This window comes from Podarcis pityusensis (genome assembly GCF_964106645.2).
Source record: "Podarcis pityusensis genome assembly, chromosome: 7".
Classification (NCBI taxonomy): Eukaryota; Metazoa; Chordata; class Lepidosauria; order Squamata; family Lacertidae; genus Podarcis; species Podarcis pityusensis.
In genome coordinates, this window is record NC_138031.1 from 41292027 (window position 1) to 41314697 (window position 22671).

At 40.7% G+C, this 22671-nt stretch overlaps 2 protein-coding genes across 2 annotated transcripts in view; one reads left to right on the forward strand and one right to left on the reverse strand.

The window, feature by feature from the left end:
* Positions 1-2246: 2246 nt before the first annotated feature.
* Positions 2247-14707, reverse strand: MCM4 (minichromosome maintenance complex component 4). The gene is made up of 16 exons (XM_081013838.1): positions 14512-14707; positions 13341-13499; positions 12506-12666; positions 12261-12362; positions 11841-11936; positions 11659-11754; positions 10751-10889; positions 9910-10130; positions 8254-8374; positions 7438-7697; positions 5693-6058; positions 5223-5350; positions 4470-4677; positions 4026-4254; positions 3736-3869; positions 2247-2714 (listed from the first exon to the last, which is right to left on the reverse strand). The coding sequence occupies exons 1-16, from the start codon at positions 14603-14605 to the stop codon at positions 2622-2624; spliced, it is 2607 nt and encodes an 868-aa protein (XP_080869964.1). The 5' UTR covers positions 14606-14707; the 3' UTR covers positions 2247-2621.
* A 520-nt stretch (positions 14708-15227) lies between these two features.
* The window catches only part of PRKDC (protein kinase, DNA-activated, catalytic subunit), an 82863-nt gene continuing 75419 nt past the window's right edge, over positions 15228-22671 (forward strand). Inside the window, exons 1-7 of the mRNA XM_081013807.1 lie at positions 15228-15506; positions 17346-17422; positions 17577-17669; positions 18381-18455; positions 19208-19316; positions 20708-20820; positions 22019-22118. Of these exons, the coding sequence (XP_080869933.1) occupies positions 15341-15506; positions 17346-17422; positions 17577-17669; positions 18381-18455; positions 19208-19316; positions 20708-20820; positions 22019-22118 (733 nt within the window). The 5' untranslated portion in view covers positions 15228-15340. The remainder of the gene's footprint in view (positions 15507-17345; positions 17423-17576; positions 17670-18380; positions 18456-19207; positions 19317-20707; positions 20821-22018; positions 22119-22671) is intronic.

Here is a 22671-nt window from a genome sequence, read left to right on the forward strand (position 1 = left end):
CCAGTCTTTGCCTTCGTCTCCTCCTTGTGGTTATATTTATTACAGCATACAAAGGCTTACTTCCCCAGCTGGTGGCAAAATGTGGTTCGTTTGCTGCAGGAAAAGATGGCTGGGCTAGCTGCTATGCACCTGGAATTGTAATTTGAAAGTGTCCTGGCTCTAATATGTAAATCAGGGGCAGCAAATTTTTTGGGGGTTGGGAATAATATTCACCCTTGACCCATTCCCTGGGGGCTGCATACCAGTTATGAATGTGGCTACTTGCACACAGCATTCCCTTCAGATGACCCATGCACAACAGCTGAGGGGGTTGTTGTCTCTGTGCTCATCAAATGATCCAATTCTGATGACCAGGGAGGAAGCAATTTGCAGGACACTTGTTCACTTCCCACAATGGGGGTGGGGGTGGTGGTGATCTTTTGGGACCAGGTCAGGTTCCAAAGTGGGGTTAACCACCTGCTAGTATTGTATTGAACCTCTACATTTTGTCATTTCCAACTGTATTCCTTTTTTCATATAATGAATGGTTGCCATTTAAGCACATTGCTATTATTATGCTTGCTCACTGTCAGGAACCCGACAGGATGTGTCGTGTTTTTTAAAGATACCATGCACCCAGGTTGTTGCCCGTCTATATATGACCTCCTTCCACACTCATCATGGCTCTCAATATATATTTCGGCTTCTTTTTCTATAGAGTGAACATATAGGCTGGGACAGGTTCTACAACTGCATGAAGAAATGCGTGCCTGTAGAATATGGCCAGCATGTGCATGAATAAGGCCTCCTAAATTAATAGGGTTCCTGTTTGTGTCAAGCCTTATTTAGATGCATGTTGCTGGTGTACTTTAAAGCTCCTATGGCAGCAGGCAGAGCATGGACCAGCTTAATGCTTTCAAAGCTTTTCTTACTTAGGTACTATGGAAACTTCTTCCAGTGTTTCTCTTGCAGCCATGGCACTCCAACTAAAGGGAGATTTCATAACTGGAATGATGATTAAGTTTGTAGCCTATTTGTGCCTCTAAAATATGGTTTTGGTTAGTTATCTTTTGTTTTCTCTGAAAAATTATTAATATTAAATCATGTGCTGTACATGAGCTTTCTATTTTTAAAAAGCTATAAGCAGTATTTTTTAAAAAGGGTGTGCAACTAGTAATATGCAACACATGCAAATCAGTCACACTAAAATTCTTTTGTTGATATAATGCTAATTCATAAGTAAGAAAACATGTCAAGGGATAGATTTAGGGTAACATAAATAATTAGTCAGACTTCTGAAGCCCCAGATCACCAGCTGATACTCCTGTACATTACTGCAAGTTAAATTCAAGTAAGCATAAACAGGATTACAGCTTTATTGTCAAGAACTAAACTTTAGAAAGCTCAGGTTTTGTCCAATTTCATTTATTGCTATGTTGGAAGGTTCTTTGATTCAGTGAAATCTTCTGCTAGTACAACAAAAAGAAGGCATTTTTCTGACAATACAGTGGTACCTCGGTTTCAGAACAGTCCTGTTTACGAATGATTTGGTTTATGAACTATGCAAAACCGGAAGTAGTGTCCCAGTTTGCGAACTTTACCTTGGTCTAAGAATGGAATCCGAACGGTGGAAGGGCACCAGCAGCAGGAAGCCTCATTAGGGAAAGCGCGCCTTGGTTTAAAAAACATTGCGGTTTAAGAATGGATTAAGTTCGTAAACCAAGGTACCACTGTATTCCCCTTACCATGCTGTTCCAAATGGTCCTCCATCCCTCTGAAACAGATTTTGATAGGCTTCAAATGGGAGAGGGAATTGGCAAAATTTGCCTTTCTTGTTGAAGAAAGCCTCCACAGAATCAAAGAGCTTTCCATCAGCATTTGAGTCCCCAATGCCTTCATCCCCTCATTAAGAAATGTCAATGTTGTGAGGTGCTGAGAAACCAAGCTTTCAGATTACGGTTAGGGCTGTTGCTTCATCGAAAGAGCTGCTGCTATATGCAAAACAGAATAAACTTATGAAGCTTAGGTGTTGACAAGATGAAAAATGGAAGCAGAGAAGGAGCTCTGATCCATGGTTACCTTCTGTATATGTCTGGAAACGGAAACCATGTGTGAGTTTTTAAGTACTGATTAGCAAAAATCATGGCTTAGTATGATTTAATAAGCCTTACTGTTTTCTATATCAGAGACAGAGAATTATACACAAAGTATCAACTGACCAGGTTCAGCATAACAAACTTTTCAAATTTTCGAAATGCACAATGAAGTAGAATAAGTAATCTGCATTTTATTACAAACAAAATCTTCACAAGCATTATCTAATATGCAGAAATAGTGCTATAGGAGACATTCATATGAACCTGAATTCAAAAATTGTAACAATAAGTTTTTATAATTTGAAATTTTATGTATAGAGCTTACTCTTTAAAAGATGCTGAGAAAAAATGTGCTAAAACTAACTGTGCTGAAAGAATTAGCATTCCTTAATAAGCAAAATCTTAACAGTAATTTTCCATGCTGATAGTGATGACCTCCTGGTCCAATTCCAGTCTAACAAGTATGATGTAAGCATATTGTATTAAAGCAAAGTTACACCAAGAAGTTAAGTTTTACAGTTCCATTCCTGTAAAGTTAGCGTTTATTTAGAGAAGTCTAACAGTCTTCCCAGTCACAGTCAAGAAGTCGTCATCAGCCAATGCATGCAGTGCTTCTTCAAACATTTCTTTAGTGACAGCCTTTAAAGAAAAAAGTAAATACTGACATTAACATACAAATACTATGTACAACAACCCAGACTGTAGGGATTGTATTATTTTTGCGCACCTTGAAGCCATTATACTTCAACAATGAAATAAGAAATAAAATACTAAGTTCCAGTGTGAAGCTAAAATCTATTAGTGGTTTTCAAATTAGTGGTTTTCCTTGGGCATCCAGGAGTTTCTTGGGAGCTTATTAAGGGGCTTTCAGGGAGATGATGAGTAAAAGCAGCGAAACACGCTGGAAAGAAAGATTTTCTGTCACTACTGAGCCCCATCTGCAACATGCAGCTGAAGGGGAAACAATGAAGATGCTTTTGCCACATCCTCAGTTCATGCATGGCAACTGTGAGGCCTAATTGCTCATCATTGCCATGCATGAACCAAGCATGCACCCTCGAATAGGCCACTACATTCTGCAATGTACTAGGGTTCTGTGGCAGATGAGCGAGATGATATTCCATGTTTTGGAACGATAGAGATTTTTCAATATTTTTAACAGTCAGTAACAACAAATCTAAATAAATGATTATGACAAAATGTGGAAAAGATCACCCCTTTAGGTGGTAGACAACCCTGAGAAAGAAAAGTACAGTATGCCAATGACTGTGGTTTAGTTTCAAGCACCTTTAGGATTATTGCAAATCCAGTCCAGTTTTGAGTCAGATCAGTAAGAAGATAATGGGGAAAATAAGAGGTGGAAGGAAGATTGTGCATGTACGAAGTGCCATGTAACTAACTCTTTTAGAGGCTCAGGCTTGAGTGCAATAAGGCAGTACTGCAACGACTAAAGAGCCTTCATGTTGTTCAATCCTGAAACTTCATCAATACACTTCCCTGCCTAATTACAACAAACAAAATTATACCTAATGAACAACTCATGGTACAGCATTGGAAAACCAAGAGGAGGAATGCAGGGTGGGGAAGGAGACATTCCTTAGATATTTTGTACTTGTGAAAGTGAATAGAACACAGCATGCAAGCCTTACAACAAACTTACTGTTTCAGATTGTGCGCGAAGATCCTCAAAGAGCTGTTGATATCTTAGAGCTGGTGTTTTACCCTTAGACTGAATAACCTTCTTCAAAGCCTGAGCCAGTTCTTCTTTGCGTTTACGGGCAGTGGCACTCATCCCTTAAAAAAGAAACAAACAGAAAGAGTCACAATGTTTTCCCCACAATATAATAAATCATTTGAGTGACTTCTTTAAAAGAAGTCTTCCAAGGCTACAAATCAGACCTCCCCCCCCCCCCCCATAGACTGTATCAGCAAGTTTCAGGCTGATCTCACCTGTGGTGAGAATAGATATGTCCACAATTCCAGTCCTTGGATCCGTAGCGGACTGTTTCAGAGCTTCACGGTGAAGACGCTTTGCTTCTTCAACATCCACTGTCTCTACTTTCTTAGAAAATCGTACTTTAGCATGCGCTTCCGCCAGACGAATCAAAGATTCCAGCTGCCGAGGATATGCAGAAACCATTCCTCTACCACTTCCAATCTTCCTCATATCCACATATGCCTAGTGTGAAGAGAAAATGAAAAGTACACTGTAAATATGTTTTCAAGGATTGTTAAATCTAAGAATGTTACTTAGGTAGGCAGATATGTGCAGCCATCACTGAGGGCATTTTGAGAAGTGAACGTTTTTTTAAAAATCCAAGCACTATTTGGGTTAAATGTTGGAACTGTTTTTTGGTTTTTTTAGTCATATTTTTAGTCTTAACCCGTACTTACTTCAATGAGAGCTTGACTTGCTTCTTCGCTTAGTCTTGGGTTAACATAACTACGAGCATAAGCAATATAATCCCTTAAAACTGCCATATCCATGTGCTCTTCTTCCACCTGCTCTTCAGTTTGGTAGTATAAGGCAACCAAGTGATGAGCCAAACGTCTGTCATATGCTTCATCTCGAGGGTCCAGCATTAGGAAAATGAGATCAAACCTATGTATAATAACAATAACAACAACAACAACAACAATAATAATAATAACAATAATACTGCTGCAACATGAACAACTGCTGCACCATTGGAACTGTTGCCTCGTGGATATATAATTAAGTTGTCAGAAACTGACACTGTTGTTAATATCAGTCATAGATGGTGGTATAGTCAGGCTCTAACACAACTGCCATTTCTGGAAAGCAAACTATTTGTTTTCTATTAAGTCTCTGCCCCACAATCTGTAAATTAATCGCATGGAACCCTGCTCATTCTGTGGACCAAGGGAAAAACCTCAGGTTGTCAGCTAGCTCTGGCAGCCTACATAGGCTTCCATGAATACATACACAAAGAGGCATCAGTGGATTTCAATGCCAATTCAATTAAAAAAAAAAGTCTTTAAATATTTATGAGGCAGTGAAAATGGTTCTGATATTTATGTTCCAAAACCCGCACAATATGGAAGTTGGCAACTTCATGGGAAGTTTCCAAATAGGACTATTTCAGGCACAGCTAACACACAGCAAGAAAATGTCTCAAGAGATACCTAGATAGCAGTGTATGGGGAAGCTGGATGTTTTCGATGGTTGTTTTCTTTGGATTCCACTGGGATTCTATTGGATTAGCAGCAGCCAGAATAGAGGTACGAGCATTCAGTTGGCAAATAATTCCAGCCTGTCAGGAAGTAAAGATTTGAAATTCATTTACAACTCTAGTAGTGGGAAAGCTGAGCATCCGTTTATGTGCAGACTGTAGTCATGAGTGCAAATATTAAACTGTGTTGTGAGATTCAATCCCTTTATGAGATTTTTTTAAAGTGAGATTTTCTGAACCTCACTAAGCCTGTTATAGCTCTCTCTCTCTCTCTCTCTTTCTGTGTGTGTGCATATGTGGCACCATTTTGGCTTCATAAACGTAAGTGTTCACATATAAACATGAAATACAATGATGCAAATGCCAATATCAGAATCTCCCATAGATCAAAAGAAAAGGATTTATTTGGGGGAAAGTCGTTACCTTGGCAATTGACAATGTTTGTTGCTCCATAACTTCATGAAGCATCGACCTTGTACTTTCGTTCATTTTATCAAACTCATCAATACAGCAAATGCCATTGTCACTGAGGACCAAGGCTCCAGTCTGCAGAACCAGCTGTTTTGTTTCGGGATCCTTCATCACATAAGCCGTAAGGCCAACTGCACTGGAGCCCTTCCCAGAAGTATACTGGCCTCTTGGAACCAGGTTATAGACATACTGAAGCAACTGAGACTTGCTGGTACCAGGATCTCCACAAAGGAGAATGTTGATCTCAGCACGAAAATTGCCTCGGCCGGTGTGGCTGAAATCTTTCCTTGATCCTCCAAACAGCTGAAGAAGAATGCCCTGCAAAAGGAGGAGTTTAAATGATCACAGCTGCTTTTCTTAAAAAAGGGAAATCCAATTTGTGAATATACTGTATGCACAGGCATGATTCAAGGACGACTCACAAGGACCTGGGTGCCCTTTAGGTAACTCCATTGCTATGTGGAAGCAGCATTTCTGTCCGTGTTAGAAACTGAGATGTGAAAGCCAGGAGCTAAATGGCACCTTAAACTTAGGTTATGGGCGCAACAACAGAATGTCTAGGCTTTTTCTTTATAACAAGAATGCAAAGCTGAAAATGAAGGAACTGCAGCTAAAATATTAAGTTCATTTTTCACATGGTCTTGTCCTTCCCCTGCCCACCCCAATATTCTAAAGAGGGTCTCTGCTCCAGTCTTCAGAGAGTAGCCGGAAGTGGGGAGGCAGAAAAAAGTCCCCCTTTCCTTCCACTCTGCAGTTTTAATCTGAAATCTCAGGCGCAGTACTGTGGTCACAGCTCAGAAACTGCTTGCGCTAATTAAATTCCCTGTTGCAAAAATGCAACTAGAACAATGGGAGTTTTGAACACTGATTTCTGTGAGATGTTAGATACATGTCTATATGATGCAGCCACACAGGTGAACATGATGACATGGATCTCTTGCACAAAATTGACAAAGCTTCACAGAAGCTCCCACAAAGCTGCAGACATACACACATGTGCAGAAGAACCAGTCCAGATTTTCAGACCTAGCAAACTAAAATCTTCTTTTTCCAATCAACACTGAAACACACTACAAATTGTAATTAATCTTCACAATGCAATTAATCTTGTTCTTTTTAGTCAATTGCTCATTTCTGACCTGACAGCAAGATAGGCACAAGAGTTAAGGAATTATTCAAAGTCTTACCCTGTTCTGCTTTAAAATTACCGTGTTCTACATTAGTTGCTTCGATTCATTTTTATTTAGCTACCAATTAAATTTCAGCTATAGTGGGAAGTTTTTAATTGGCAGTATAAAAAATAAGGATGTGTGCTTTATGGCAGGTGGGACAACATTACTATCTTTCTTTAGAAATTATGGGTTCTATCCAACTAAGTTATATGCAGTGTAGAAATTAATGAACTGAAATTAATGGATGAAAGTCATATCCATTAGCTCAATCTTAGTAGAGAAAAAAGGTGATGTCTATATAATTAAAGTATTTGTTTGCATCTATTTCACATATACCCACTGTGTATTCTAAACGATGTGCTAAAATATACCAGCTTTAAGTACTTTATGAACTCAAAATAAGAGTAATATTTTCAGAATAAATTACTTTTATGTATTAGTACGTATACTATATACCAAGATAGGTATGCAAAGTTTGATGTATTTAGTCAGTGAGGCAAATGTGTAATTTTAAGTATTCCGTACCTTTTTAATATCTTCATGCTCATAAATACTTGGGGCAAGTGCAGAAGAAAGCCTGTCATAAATATCAGGTTTCCTTGAAAGCTCTTGAAGCATTGTCTCACGTTCCTCTGTAAACATTTTCTGTTCAGTTCCTTCTTCAATGCCATGCAAGCGTTTTGAATCAGTTTTGCAATAATGAATAACATCAATATGGGTCTTATAGACAGATCTCACACTGCTCATTCTTGGAATGACACGAACAGGGACTGCTCTGTAGATACCTGAACAAACATAAAGCCGTTATTAGATCTCCCAGATTAAAAGGCAACATTCATCTCTTCCCCCTCTTCCCCAAGACACTAACCAGACAAGTTTAGATTTTGGCAGGCTGTGCAGCCCTCGTTAAAAGTTACCCAGTGCTAGATTGTATCATTTAACCCTGAACACATGCAAGCCCAATGTAACTCATAACACCTGGTATGTAATTTACAGGACTTTAAAATTGAAAAGCTCAGTACAATATTTATATGTACATTAATGCCACTCTAGACTCCTTAGGGAGGAACGCCAGAATATAAATGGAAATAACCACAACATTAATGTTGATAGCTTGACAAGCAAAGCCAATGCTGCACGTTCTTCCAACTACGCCTGTATCAATAGCTGTCACAAAAAAGTGTAGAAGCTGCTACAGTAAAAGAAAACAGGAAATTCCTCCATACACCCATAATTTCACTGCTTTCTCTCATCTTACTATTTTATCTATAGGAGCCAGTATTCTATACTAGGCTCATTTTTACTTAAAGACAAGAAATGATGCCGAAACATTTATCTTACCTGTAACATTAACTCTGTCACCTGGCTGAACCTTATCCACTAGATCATTGTGAGCAAAGAGCACAATAGTATATGGTGTCTGACCAGCTGGCATGTCTTCTGGAGACTCCTGCAGCTTGATCTGGTAAAAGAACAATCCTTAGTTAAAGTGCAACAATATTTTTAATCATACCGACTATCTGTTGGAAATACTAGACATAAACTTTCCTAACTATGTATTTGTTCAGGCAATTGATGAGATAAAAACCAGTAAACAATATTGCTTGTTGAAACTACACGTCACTTTAGAACAGGGGCCGGCAACCTAAGGCCCATGGGCCGGTAGCGGCCCACAGGGCTTGTCTATCTGGCCCATGGAGACCCCTGCTGCCCCCCGCTCTTACCAGCATGGCGCAGCTTGGTGACTTCCGGGTTGATGGCACCTGTGTGCATGCGCACGGGCACTCCTCCAACCCCGATGTGTGCCAGAAATAGCGTGTGCGCATGTGTGCGGGACGGAGAAGCGCCCGTGCGCATGTGAACACGCTATTTCAGGCACACATCTGGGTCGGAGGAGCACTGGAAATAGCATGTGTGCGCACGCACACTCCTCCGACCCGGAAGAGCGCACAAGCTTCAGCCCATCCTCCGATGGATGGAGCGTGGACCGGCCCATTGTTTGGTAAGCTTGCCGACCCCTGCTTTAGAGGATGTACCAGAGCACTGTCTAGTTGAGGCATGCAACTGTGCTTCCTTAGTCTGGGCAAGTAGCAACTGCCCAAAGGAACCTGTTGAATGGTAGACACAACTGTTTGCCCACTTGCCTTTCTGCTCGATTAAAAAGAACTGGAGCATCTCAGCCTTTTTCTCAGGACTCTTCTGGCAACACTGTATCTCCCCTCTAAGTAGGATGATGTGGTCCAGTTTCCCAAAGATTACGGTAATTAGGTTACAGGTGTGCCCTACTCCAATATATTGGGACTATCTAATGGAGTTTTGGGGTGCATTTGATGAGGTGTCCACAGGGGGTAAATTTAAAGCTATCATACTTTTTGAATCAGAGTAGACTTTCCAACAAGTGACTCCTATCTCACCCTCTGTACTATTTTGGTGGAGGCAACACTTGTATACACATCTGTCATAAAGTTGCCACAATATTTTTGTGGTTTTTGCTGCTGCTCTTTTTAAACATTTAGGTTCATCTCTGTGAATCTGGAGAAACAAACAGTGCTAAGCCATTTCTCAAATGGAGAACCAACCTTTGTTCCAGGTGTGGATATAGCTACATGTGACTTAATTAACATGTATCAACTCCCACAAGGAGTTAAAGCAAGGTGGAAGCAATTAGTCTTGAGAAATGAATCCAGCAACTGATAGCAGACAATTTTAAAAAAGCACTATCTGTAACAGCGATAGCAACATAACATACTGTAATACACTAGATTTATTAGGAAAATCCATCCTGTAAAACTAACTTCTTTTGTAACCATGCATTAATAGAAGGGGTTTAATGCAGCCTGAGGAAGTGTGGTGGGGAACTGCAAAATTTCTAGTTGTCTAGTAATGAAAACCATAGGGACTATTTTAATATTTTTGCAAAATATACATGTAACCATTTATTGCAGAAAATTTAACACATCAGAACGTTTCAACCTATAATTTAATAAAAGAACATACCATCTGTTTATCCGAGAACATTGAGCGGTTGTGAACCAATGCCATACTATGCGTGGTATTACAGTTCTTGCATGCTGATGGTTCAGCAATCCTACCGCGATCGATTTCTACTCTTGCTGTGAAAGCGCACACCTGGCACTTGAAGAAAGCTTCTTGCATTTCTGGAATTAACTGGGAGCTCCTGATTACCATGCCATTTATAGTGATAAGCTGGTCAATGTCTAATATTAAAAGAGAAGAAAAACCAAATCATGTTTTATCAATATACCGTATTTTTCGCTCCATATGACGTCCTGACCATAAGACGCACCTAGTTTTCAGAGGGGGAATGCAAGGAAAAAAATATTCTTTAAAGGGAGCGCTGAGCAGAGCTTCCCTCCTGCATTCGCTCCATAAGACGCACACACATCTCCCCTTACTTTTTAGGAGGGGAAAAGTGCGTCTTATGGAGCGAAAAATACGGTAACTAAGAAATGCATAAATCGTTAAAAAGCGATTAGCATAAAATGGCTACCTGGCATCACATAAGTCAACAATTCTAAAGAGCAAAAAATGTGTGATATGAATTATGGAATTACATGTTTATGTAAGGAATGCAAGTTCTTCCATTTCAGTCATTTGCTAGTAAATTAGGGAGGACTGAGATGCATTTACTAGTTCTTGATTTTTTTCTGAAGCAGACAGAGGTATTGACCAGTATAAGACTACATAATATTGGGACTCAGGTTCAGTGCGACTCAAAGACGACCATCCTTCTAGCATTTATTTGCCCAAGACCAAGCAGTTTATGTAACAGTTTATCAGATAACTTATTAAAGATGCTGTACCTAAAGCACCTTACCTTCTGGGTTCAGGCTCCTCATGCTTCTAGTTTTTACAGCATTATAAGGTCTCACTTGAATTTGATGCTCCAGTACTGAATCAGGGTAGCGGTCAAAGAAAATTTCATTAGCAGCCATATCAAATGTTGGAATAACTTCCTGTACAAAGGAGACAAATATAAACCTTAAGTATACATCAATACTTGCTTCCACACCTGCACAAAACATTATGAAAACAAAGGGTGAAATTTAACACAGCACTAAGGCAATTGTTCCAGGATTTCTGCTTGTGCAATGGAATTTTCTCCTCTTCTCCTCCTCCTGTGTGCCCCCTAAATCTGTCCTAGGGGTTTTACTAACCCTCTGGGGCAGATTTGTGGAGGTCATGAATAGGTGGAAAACAGTGAGTGAAGTCCTGTTACGCAAATATAAGTCCTTACACTGACAGAACTCATTAGCAGAATTAGCAGACTTTCTAAGCCTATTGACTGCTAAATAACAACAGCGCTAGCTTTACTAATGATTGTAGTGTTTTAATGTCTGTTAAGAATAGAAGCTTGTGTCCAAGGCTAGGGTCTTCTTTTTGTGTTGTGCCAAACTGTTGTCATTTTTTAAACATGTAGATGCTTGAACCCAAAGAACAAAACAATTAGCTTTACCTATCCAAGAAAGCTTTGAATTTGTTTTTCAAACAGTAACGCTTCATGTTGCATAGCTAATTTCTTTCAAAAATAAGGAGAGTTACTTATTAGAATTGTGAACTGAGCAATTTTATATGACAGCAATATTCAAATTTCCTTAGATCCTAATACCATTCTGCAGATGTGAAGTAACTAAATTAACTAATACGAAATTAGGCACACTGAACTTTAACTTTTGGCTCTCACAGCTCTTGCACTGAAGAGCCTATTGAAAACATTTGCCTTACCTGAGGATAGCACATCAGTTGTCTGTAAAGATTTTCATCAAATGTTTTCAGATGGTCACAGTTTATATTCAGAAATGGCTCCCCAATCAAGCTTATCTGGAAGATATTTAGTCACACATTAATAAATAAGCATTTAAATCTAAAAATGCAAGCCAGGTTTAAACAATACTGCCATAACATACCTCTTCCAGTCGCTGCAGATACAGAGGCTCGTTAAGGTCCAAGCCAATATTTTCTTCTTCTTTGGCTGTTGGATCAATAAAACGCTGAAGAAATCTCTGAACGTTAAAAGAACAAGACAAGAATACAATTTCAGTCTCCATTAGAACTGTGGCAGGCATAAATAAAATGCTATTAATTTTCACACACAAGTTATTCCTCCATGAATTATATTGATTTTATGTTATCTCAATAGACTATTACAATTTAACATCACTAGGTGGAAGAATTAGACAAATTGTCTCTTGAAAAAAAAAAAAAATTTCCCATGAACTGCCAGATATTATTCTTCTTCTTGCTCCAGACCTCATCATCTCACTCCAAAGTAGAAACATTTAAAAACAAACAAATATATACAAGTGTGTAAACCACTGTCCACTCACCTGAAATTTTTCTTTGCATGAGGCCACATTGACATCTGTTCCCCATATCACTAGCTTTTGTCCAAGAGACTGTTCACTAGCCACTGCGTCTTCTGCTGTAGGCTAAGTACAAGAGTAACCTATCAATATTACATTTAAGGCCACAATCTATGCTTGGTTATCAGATAAAAAGTTCTACTAGTGAAACTTCCTTTGAGTAAATATACAATGACTGAAATGTCACTTGCAAAATCTGAAATACCTACCACATCAGAATGCAGATCCACTTGCCTAGCCTTCCGGACAGAGCCAAGATCAGGCCTCTGTCGCACTGGAGTTCCTCGCACACCACTCCTTGGGGTTCCTTCTATTCTAGAACTGGGTGTGCCATAGGTAAGTGGTGAACTAATATCAAAGTCCATTGGAACTGTATCAAATAAAATGTGATTATTGTTTTAGAAATATAAATGTTAATGCATTTGTGACAGAAGCTTGCCCTTTTGTTTTCCCCAGCAGAAGACAGGTGTTTACAGAATTATACAAAGTAGCTTTAAAACTAGTATACTGCACCAGCTGGCACATTTGCTCCCAAAGTGGATGAGTCTCATCCAACTCAACAAGACTATTTGTTAAGTGTTAATAAAATTACTTGGGTAGCTTGAAAATTGCTAGAAGTGGGAAGAAACATCTCGAGTGATCTTTTGGAATTAAGAGTAAAAATAATACAGGATAATTTTTGGGGAGATACTGAACTGCAATATTATTTCAAGTCTGTGAGGCATCAGATACCAAATAAAAAATTATCACAATCTGTCCACAGAGGATTAATAATACTGTCATCTGAATCTACTCCAAGTCTGGTAACACATGGAAATTAAAATAGACACACTAGTTCAGTCGGGGCGAATGTTGTGACCTCCAGATACTTTGGACTCTACCTCCCATCAATGCTAGCCACATTGGGCACCACATTAGGAACTTCTGCACTGGCTGATCAGCAGCATTGTAGACACTGTGTCTGCAATTTACATACAATATTGATAAGATAAAAATGAGCAGTTTGATACTATTGCCAACTGCCCAATCCAAAGTCAAAGATACCTGAATTTTGGAATTGTGGTGGACTGGAAAACAGAGCATCTTGAACATTTGGGCTTTGTGAGTCAATTGGTGGAGAAGTGGGCATTGGTTGTAAGTCTCCTGTAGAGTCTTCTGTGTGACGTCGTTGCGAAGGCGGAGACTGTACATCTTCAGAAAGAGCTGTAACAAAGTGAAAGTTTGAACTTTTGCCTACACTGTTATACATATCTCATTTTTCAGACTAATAAGAAACGTATTCCCTTTTCCCACCCTCAAAACAAAAACAATGCATATATTCAGATTCAATCTTGATTAGCTTCACTATCACAACAAGGTCTTGGATTAAGTCCCTGTTCAGACAGTCATTTGGCACCAGCTAGTGTCACAACAGCTGCTCAAAATTGCACAAGGAATTTAAGAAAAGATGGGGCACTGAACAACAGGCAGTTCCAGGCATTACAACATTTCAAGCAGCAAACACAGAACATGAAGATGTCACACAAGCGCATAGCAGTAGTGTGGAACCACTACACTTTTCAATGTTTTGGACTATAATTCCCATCTTCCCCAACAACTGGCCAGGCCAGAGTCCAATTGGGAGATGGAGTACAACAGTGTAGGAAGGGCCACAAGACTCCCTATCCCTATGTGCAGGTCTCTTAGAAACAAAAATAAAAAACAGCGTACAGGCACCTGGGAGACCCACACCAGTGCCTTATTCTTCTCTAAGCAGAAGCTGGTTGCACTGGATCTAACAAGGCTTATTCCTAGGAAAGCGTATAATGTACTGTCACCGGAATTTGCCTTCCCCAGACGAGCGTGCACCAGGCGTCTTACACAATCGTTGCGAGAAGCACCGGTATAACACTGGCTCCCCCCCCCCCCCGTGCAGCATCCTAACCAAGAGCATGTGAAGCTGTCCTGCGGAGCCCTTTTGTAAGATCTAGGAAGAGGAGAGGCGCGCACACGCAACCTTGAATAAATTACAACGCCGGGCAAACATTATTGGTTATTGTATTTTAGTGTTTTGTTGGAAGCCGCCCAGAGTGGCTGGGGAAACCCAGCCAGATGGGCGGGGTATAAATAATAAATTATTATTATTATTATTATTATTTATTATTATTATCAAAGGGAACTTGAAAAGTGCAGAAGCCCAGGGGCAGGCGCGTCGGCAAGCTGTCGAGTGACTTACGCGTAGCGGGATTGGCGCCGCCATCGGTTGGGGCAGTTCCGCCTCTGCGGCGCTTACTGCCGCGGCGGCTCGGGGTGGACGCCGGTGAGGACATAGCTCAGCGCAATCCTCCTAAGGGCAAGAAGGGCCGCGGGACAAGGAAGCAGCAAAGCCCGGCGAGCGCGCGCAAGACGACGGCGACCGCGGCAGCTTCTCTGAGCGCGAGACACAACGGAGGAAGGAGAAGGGAAGGAAATTCCGCGCCAAAAGGATCACGTGACCTCCAGTCTTCGCGGGCTTTCGCCGCCAATGGGAAGTGGGAAACTCCAACTTTGCACGGGGGGGGGAAGGGGTGAGCAAGTGCCGCTTCTTGTACGTTTTCTGCCGAGGGCTTGAACTGAGAGGTGCGGGTGATGATGGAGGAGGAGGAGAAGCTTGTCAAACTGACGTAGCTGACGAAAACTACACGAGGCTTTCCAAACGCTTTTTTCTTCAACGTCGAGGCCCCGTTCTCGAATGGTATAGCTCACGCTCACACAACGCTGTTTATAGGCCGGGAACGCCCTCTCCCCCCCCCGCCCGGTATGCTGGAGGCAATGATGGTTTCGCCCAACATTTGGCGGCCTCGTTCCTCTCCCCCCCCCCCGCACCTCCTGCAGCCAATCGCGTCGACTTTCCTGCCCTACGAAAGAACTGGTTCCTGCCACGGAAGTTTCCTCTCTTTCCACCCCCTTCCCGTCGGAGGTGTTGGTTCTGCCCGCTCTCCTCCCTAGTCCCGGGTGAGGGAGAGGGAGACCCGGCGGCGCCTTCGTCCCGCTGACCGAGGCGGCTGAGCGGGCGCGCGGGCACCATGACCGCCCTGTTCCCAGCCTCTGGCGGGGGGCCGCACGACTGCTTGCTCCAGCTGCACAGCGCCCTGCGGAGCCCGGACCCTGGGAACGCGGCGCTTCACGCCCACATCTTCATCCGCTCCTTGGCGGAGACCTGCGTGACCAGCAGCGGCGACAGCGTCCTGGGTGCGTAGCAGCCTGAGGGCTCGGGCGGGGCTGCCCCTTGCTGTGATTTAAGGCGCCGTGTGAGACTTGAACGGGTTTCATGTGAAATAAGCTTTCTTTCCCCTCGCGAGTTGCAGTTCCTGACCGGCGGAACTCCCTGCCACCTGAAGTACAAAGGGCCAACAGTATCAGTAACGGGACCCATCTCGCTGTTTGTTCAGTGAGGCTTTTTTGTTAGTGCATAAGTTGACAGCTGTGTTGCCTGGTACTGAATGCATAAGTAAATTCCATTCGGTTTTATGGATATTATTCCCATATAAGGCATGCAAGAGGTTGCATGCTTGCACAGCCTTGCTTCTCCTATGCATATTTAGTATGTTCAGTGAGGTTTGCGTCTGTTCTAGCAAGCACGTTCAAGGTAGCTGTTCAGTCCTAAGCATCCTTACTGAGGAGCAACAGTACAAGTTTGTATGTGTCTATTCAGAACAGAAGAACAGCCCTATTGGATTAGACTAAACACCTCTTTGGTCCAGCATTTTGTTTCACAGCAGCCAACCAGGTGCCTGTGAGAAGCCCACAACAGGAAAGGAGTACAGTAAGGCCACAGCTTACACGGGGGTTGATGTCCCAGGGATCCTGTCTAAAGCCAAAGTGACATATAGTCAAAACACATTGGGTTTCAATGGTGGGTGAGATTGTGAAGTCATTTTTCCCGAAACCCCACTTCCCACCCACTTTTACTTATTTATTCATGCCTTGCGTGTAAAACTGAATGCACACAAGTTAAATGTGTGTACGTGCTCGACAGTAGTCCTCACCTGCTGTTAGTACGCCTCCTCCAACACTGAACACAGTGGGACTTAATTCTAGGTAGGTATGCTAACAATTGTTGCAGAGCTGAGATAGACTCAATACTTTTCCATCTCACACCCTTAGCCTCTACACTACATGTACATTAAATTGTGAAGCCACTAAAAAATATACACACTGCAAAACAGATGTTTTGGAAGATGTACACTCTCTTTTCCCCTACATTAGAGTATAGCCATATAAGAAAAAGACATGATATTAGATAGACTCACAAATTACTCTTTAATTTGAACTCATATTCACAATACTGCTGCAAGTTTAAAAATCAGGTTTACTGAAATAATAGGTCAGTGCTATATTTTATTGACTGTCAGTTGTGTCTTGCTGTGTGAAATGCCTTACTTTATATCAAAGAAATAGCACTGTCCTTTCTTCAGAAATCTGTACAAACAGAATAATACTTTGAGATATTTCTGATGCTGTCATTTCTTTGCAATGAATACATTGTCAAGGATAGTGTGTGAATAAGGCTTGGGGAAAATGTATTTCCTTTAAATCTGTTTGACACCTCAAGCATTCCTTCTCTACAGGCAAGGATTAATTACTGCCTAATGTTCTTAGTGAGAAACATCATGAGTTGTGACTACAGTAGACACTTCGCAGATAAATTTCATATCCCTGTAGGTGGTCTACTTAGATGGGATTCTGTTGTCTCTTTCGATTCAGTGACATGCTGATGTGTGCAGAGATTCTACAACTAAGCCCTTGAGCTAATTTGTACTTGGAGTAATTGGTATTTTGGTTGTCATTCAATGTTTACAGCTTGAGTACTGCTTTTATTTGTATGATAACCCAGTTCGCACCACATGTTGCATACAGGATGCGGGGGGCAGGGGCGGGGGGGCGGGAAGATTGTGCTTGCCAGTCCTGATCTTCACATGTTTAAACAGCATTTCATGTCGAGGGGTTAATCGTATGTGTTGTAAGACCATATGTTTGGAAAGATATTATTTGCTTTGATTCATACTATTTTCACCCATGTTCCCACAGCTTTGCAGATTTCACTGGTGTTTTCCAAAGAAGATGGACTACTTGCATTTATCCATAAATCACTGAACAGTGAAGAAGTAAGTTGATAATCGTAGGCTGAAGCATCCTTTGATGTCTTAGTAATTATAATTTTATATATTTATTTATTTTCTTTGCTTTATATATTGCCTTCTCCAACAAGGTCTCTTACTGTGTCTTTTGCTAAAAATGCTTTCAATGTCTTGTTTTCAGTTTCGAGAATGCAGAGAAGAAGCATTAAAATTTCTTGTTGCCTTTTTGGAAAAGATTGGCCAGAAAGTTCACCCTTATGCACAAGATGTAAAGGTGGGTCAATTAATTAAAATTGCAAACAAAACTAGATAGTTTAGATAGATAAAATAATGCAGCTAGTATAATAATACATGTAGTATTATGATCCATTATCAGCAATGAGAAACTAGCAATCCTTTGTATATTAAATGCTTGCATTAGACTGCTTCCTTTTCCTCTGCAGCACCATCATGTTCAAAATGCATCTTTTTGTGTATTTTCATTTCCTAGAAGATGCAACTGTTCTGAATTAGGAGTTTCACATCACCAAGGCAGGAGAAAGTGAAAATTATATTTTGGACACTGTTATAAAGGAAGAGAAGGCACGAGGCACTTGTTTTTCGTGTTCACTGTAACTTTCACATTCTAGCTACTCTTCTTTAGTGGATGTAAGAACCTGGGACAGACACACTGGTCCATCTAGCTGTGTACAGTCTCTCAGATCTGAAGTCTTTCTCATCCCTGAGCCCATTTGTAGTGCATCCAGATTCTCTTGGGGAAGTTGTTCACTGATGTGGCCTTTGACAAGAGTAAATAGAGGAAGACAGAATATTCTAATGTGGAGAATCCTTATTATGCAGAAATATTGACTGAGTTTGCTTTACCTGGGAAGTTTGTTTACGCTTTTATGCTATAAAATAGGGAACAAATGTTAAAACAGTGCAAGATACTGCACTACAAATGCTGTACATCAACACTATTATATTTTGTCTTTTAAAAATGCAGCGGATGTGTCTTAGCGTTTATACAAAAGACAAACTGGCAAAGTGCAGAATCCCAGCACTAGATCTACTGATTAAGGTAAAACTTATAGGTCTTTATGATTGTCAACTGTTTCCAGTAATTATGCATGTTTGTATGTCACAAAAGTGTTTTAAAAGTAAATAATATTCACAGTAAGATTCTTATCTAATTTTACAGAAGAATACATAAGAACAATATAATAAAAATGATAATGTGTTTCCTATTAAGGGGCTAACATACGTTCTACCTAGTTTATTTACCATAGAATCAGAATAATAGAAGGGGAATCATGGTTTTGCTTTTTTGTTTTACTTATTTACTTGTTTTTATCCTGCACTTTATTCTGTGAACTGCCCTAAGATTGTATGATGAAGGGCAGTATATAAATCTAAAAAATAAAAGATAAAATAGAATTGTAGAGTTGGAAGGGACCACAAGGGTCATCTAGTCCAACCCTCTGCAGTGCATGGATCTCAACTAAAACATTCATGACAGATTGCCACCCAGCGTCTGCTTAAACACCTCCAATGAAGTAGAGTCCACCATCTTCTGAGGGAGCCTGTTGAACAGCTCTTACCGTCAGAAACTTCTTCCTGGGGTTTAGTAAAAATCTCCTTTCTTGTAACTTGAATTCATTGGTTTGGGTCCTACCCTCCAGAGTAGGAGAAAACAAGCTTGCTCTACCTTCCAAAACTCTGAAGGACTCTTATTTAGCTAGGAAAAAAATAATGTATTTTACAATACTGTTTTGAGTGCTTTTAGAAGATTTTTTAAAGAATTGTCCTTGGTTAACATCAATATCCTTTCAGCTGCTTCACAGTTTACGGTCATCTTATGTGATGGAAGACATGAAAGTCAGAGAAATCTTTACCAAATTCTATAGTGAACTTGCTATAAAAAGTAAAGTGTCTGATACAGGTATCTTAACTATATTACTACTTACGTTTACTGTTAGTAATTTTTATTTATTTATATTTGTATTAGCAAACATACACAGCTAGGGGATGATGGGTCACTACTCTAAATTGCTAACGGATTTGAGAATAATCCAACGAAAGTTAATTGTGACTAGGGAGAAAGTCACATTGAATGCTTGCTTCTACCTTGGATTAGCCTGCAAATCCCTTTGAGAGCAAGAAAATGGAATCTAGTAACGAGTAACTTGACTTCAGTAGAACCTAGTCCTTATTAACTGTTGCTGGAATAACCTCATTTCCAGTTCAACAGTGGGAATGTCATTAAGTCAAGCCTTTGCTGCCCTGAGACTGCAAAAGTGAGGGGAAGGGAACTCTGCAATATGCTACCAGAGGAACAAGTGCCACTGGGAGGTTATACTGCCTTTGTCCCAGAAAGAACATCAGGGAAAGGGAACATGGCCCCAGCCATTGGGCACTAAAGACGAAGCTGTGAGGAGTTCCCTACCAGAAAGAACTCTTAACTTCCCACCAGTTGCCCTGGGACTGCAGAAGCAAGGGAAATGAAACTTTGGTTTCTGCCACTAGGTGCAGGAACTAATACTGGGTATTCTTTGTATGGTTATAGTGTGGTGTAAATTGCCTTGGGGGTCGTCTTATTGCATGATTCCTTTATCCAAGGAATGTGTATAAATCCTTAAAATAAAGACTTGAATCCCTTGAATCCAGACCTATGAACACTGCAGACCTTAGCTATCCATGAGCCGCCTCTGAGTTTCATACACTTCCGCTCAAAATACTGCTCCCCATCGTCTCTGTGCCTTCACACATAAGAATTCTGTTCATCCACAGATAATTTTGGAACATTATGCTTTCCTTAATTCCCCCCCCCTTCTCATTTGCTCCCCACTGAGATGAAGCTTTTTATCCATTTGTACATAACTGGAGTGGTGTACTTTTAAACTTATTTCTCTTTCGACTGTTACATTAGTGTGAGCTCTTGGAACTAGATGTGAGGTAGCTTCTTTCAGAACTATTTCCACATGTGCTAATTTCTTCCTTTGGGGCCCAACTTATCTATGATTAGGATAGCAAGAAGTAGTAACTATGTATGTACGCTTTCACTGTTTCCCCCAATAACAAAGACCTTAAGTCTTGTGGCACATTAATCAGTAACCACCTTGTGTCTGTCTGCGGAACATTGACAGCGCAGCTGGCAGTGACAATGACTAAATATTAGGATAATATGGGTGAGACTGAATAAGACGTTTCGGATCTATAATAACACTTGGGGATTTATTAAATCCTTCATTGTTTAGGAGAGATATTTTTGTGTGTAGCTGGATTAAAAATGTGAACACATAATTAGGGTGCTAAATATTCTTTTTTTTTAAGTGTTGGAAAGGATTTATGAACTCCTGGGAGTTTTGGGAGAAGTCCAACCTAGTGATATGCTTGACAACTCTGAAAAACTATATCGAGCTTATTTGGGAGAACTCAGAACACAGGTAAAGTAAGGACTTCTTGTGGGATATCAGCAAAAGCTTTTCCTTCATGTTCTGTCTTGGTGTGTGTCAGATTTTCCTCCTTTAGCTCTCTAGATCCTTAGAACCCCAGACAGCCTCTTTGCCTCACAGACTGCCTGGTGGGACCTTTACCACTATGGCTTGGAAAGTCCTTTTCATCATAGGGCCCCTTTTTTGCTTTTATTTCCAAGATGGTGGGTTTTCCTGCCTTTACCCACGTCTATAGCATAGTGTTTCCCTTCACCGGCTCATGCTGTTCTGCAATATTTCCTTGTTGGCTCACTGCTAGGAGTTACCTACCAGAATTAATTTCTGATAGTCAGCTATGCCTTGCTAATCCAGATTGTAGAAATCACCCTACTGATTTTCCTCTTACACCTAAGTGGCCCCTCTCCCAAATCAGGAAAGCTTTCAGGGGCAAGGGAAGCAAGTCACTGCCAACAGCTCATGATAGCAGGCAAAGGACGGTCAAGAAGGGGTGGTGGTGGAGCTGTTGTGCCTTCATCCCCTCGCTCAACAATCAGGAAAGCCTTTTTACTGGGTGAAGCATGCGACTGGCAGCAGGCAACAAACAAGGAAGACGGTTGCTTCTTGCTGCACCAACACTCAGGAAATCCTCTTTAAGGGGCAAGGCAAGCAAATCTTTTTTAGCTGCATGTGGCAGGCGGGCAATGAACAATCCAGTCCAAGGGCCTGCTACTGTTTTATTCTTTCAGCTTTTTTTCTTTTCTTTTTAAAGCCCCTACAAGGGGCAAAGGAAGCACCTGTAGTTGGTTCCACCTGGCTGAAGGTCGTCAAGAAGCTAAGCTGCTCCTTCCTCTCCATGCCCCAGACCAGACTTCTGTGCCATTGTTGCGAGTCTTCTTAACATAATGTTGCTCAAGGAAAAAAAAGTGCTGGTACAGAGTTGCAGTGCATACAGAGTACCTACTCATTTTTTTTTTTTTTTTTGCTGGATTGTGCCCAGTTTTTCTAAGAAACCTAGTGAGACTGTAGAATGATTAACTGCATTCTATATATTATATGCTATACTGGAAACAAATTACAGATTTGTTTTATAATCAGAGGATATAGCTACTATGTTTAAGTTCATTTGAGAAATCGTGTCTTGCATTGCATGTTGATATCTCGGGATACCTGGTCTCCTTCCGTATTAAATACATCACTTCCTTGTTTTCAGATGACTTCTGCAACAAGAGAGCCTAAGTTTGCAGTAGTAGCTGGGTGTCTGAAAGGACTGACGGCGCTCATGAGTAACTTTACTAAGTCCATGGATGAAGGTGTAGTATTTCTTTTATTAAAATTTATAAGTAGCACAGTTCTGTCAAACTGCAGGAAATTGCCTCCCTTTCTGAATTCGCTAGACTTTTGATTTCTACACCCAGAACCAGAAGCATTGTTGGATATACTTGTCCAGATTTTACATCAGTGTAGGCAATCAGTTATGGCTGCAAGTCCTATTACTTTGGCAAGTAATCCACTATCTCCATCTTCCCTTTTAGCCCACATTTTTGGGAACAATAAGTTTATAGGGCTAGTATAAACAGATTTTTTTTGTACATTCCTTCTCTGCTTTGCTCCATGTGGTGTTGTTGGAGCTGTTCTATAAATTTGAGGAATGCTGATACACCTAGCTGAATGTTCCCAGTGGATCAATTAGTTCAGCTCGCTGTCCTGAGAACTGGTATCTGCTGCACATAAAACAATTCTCCAGACTTTTGGCCTGTCTTTCTTGGAAATCACTAAATGAGATTTTATAACCTCTGTGGTCTGAGTAGTTTTAATTGGAAATACTACTCTTTCAACTTGAACAGCCTTTTGCCCTTTTTGTCT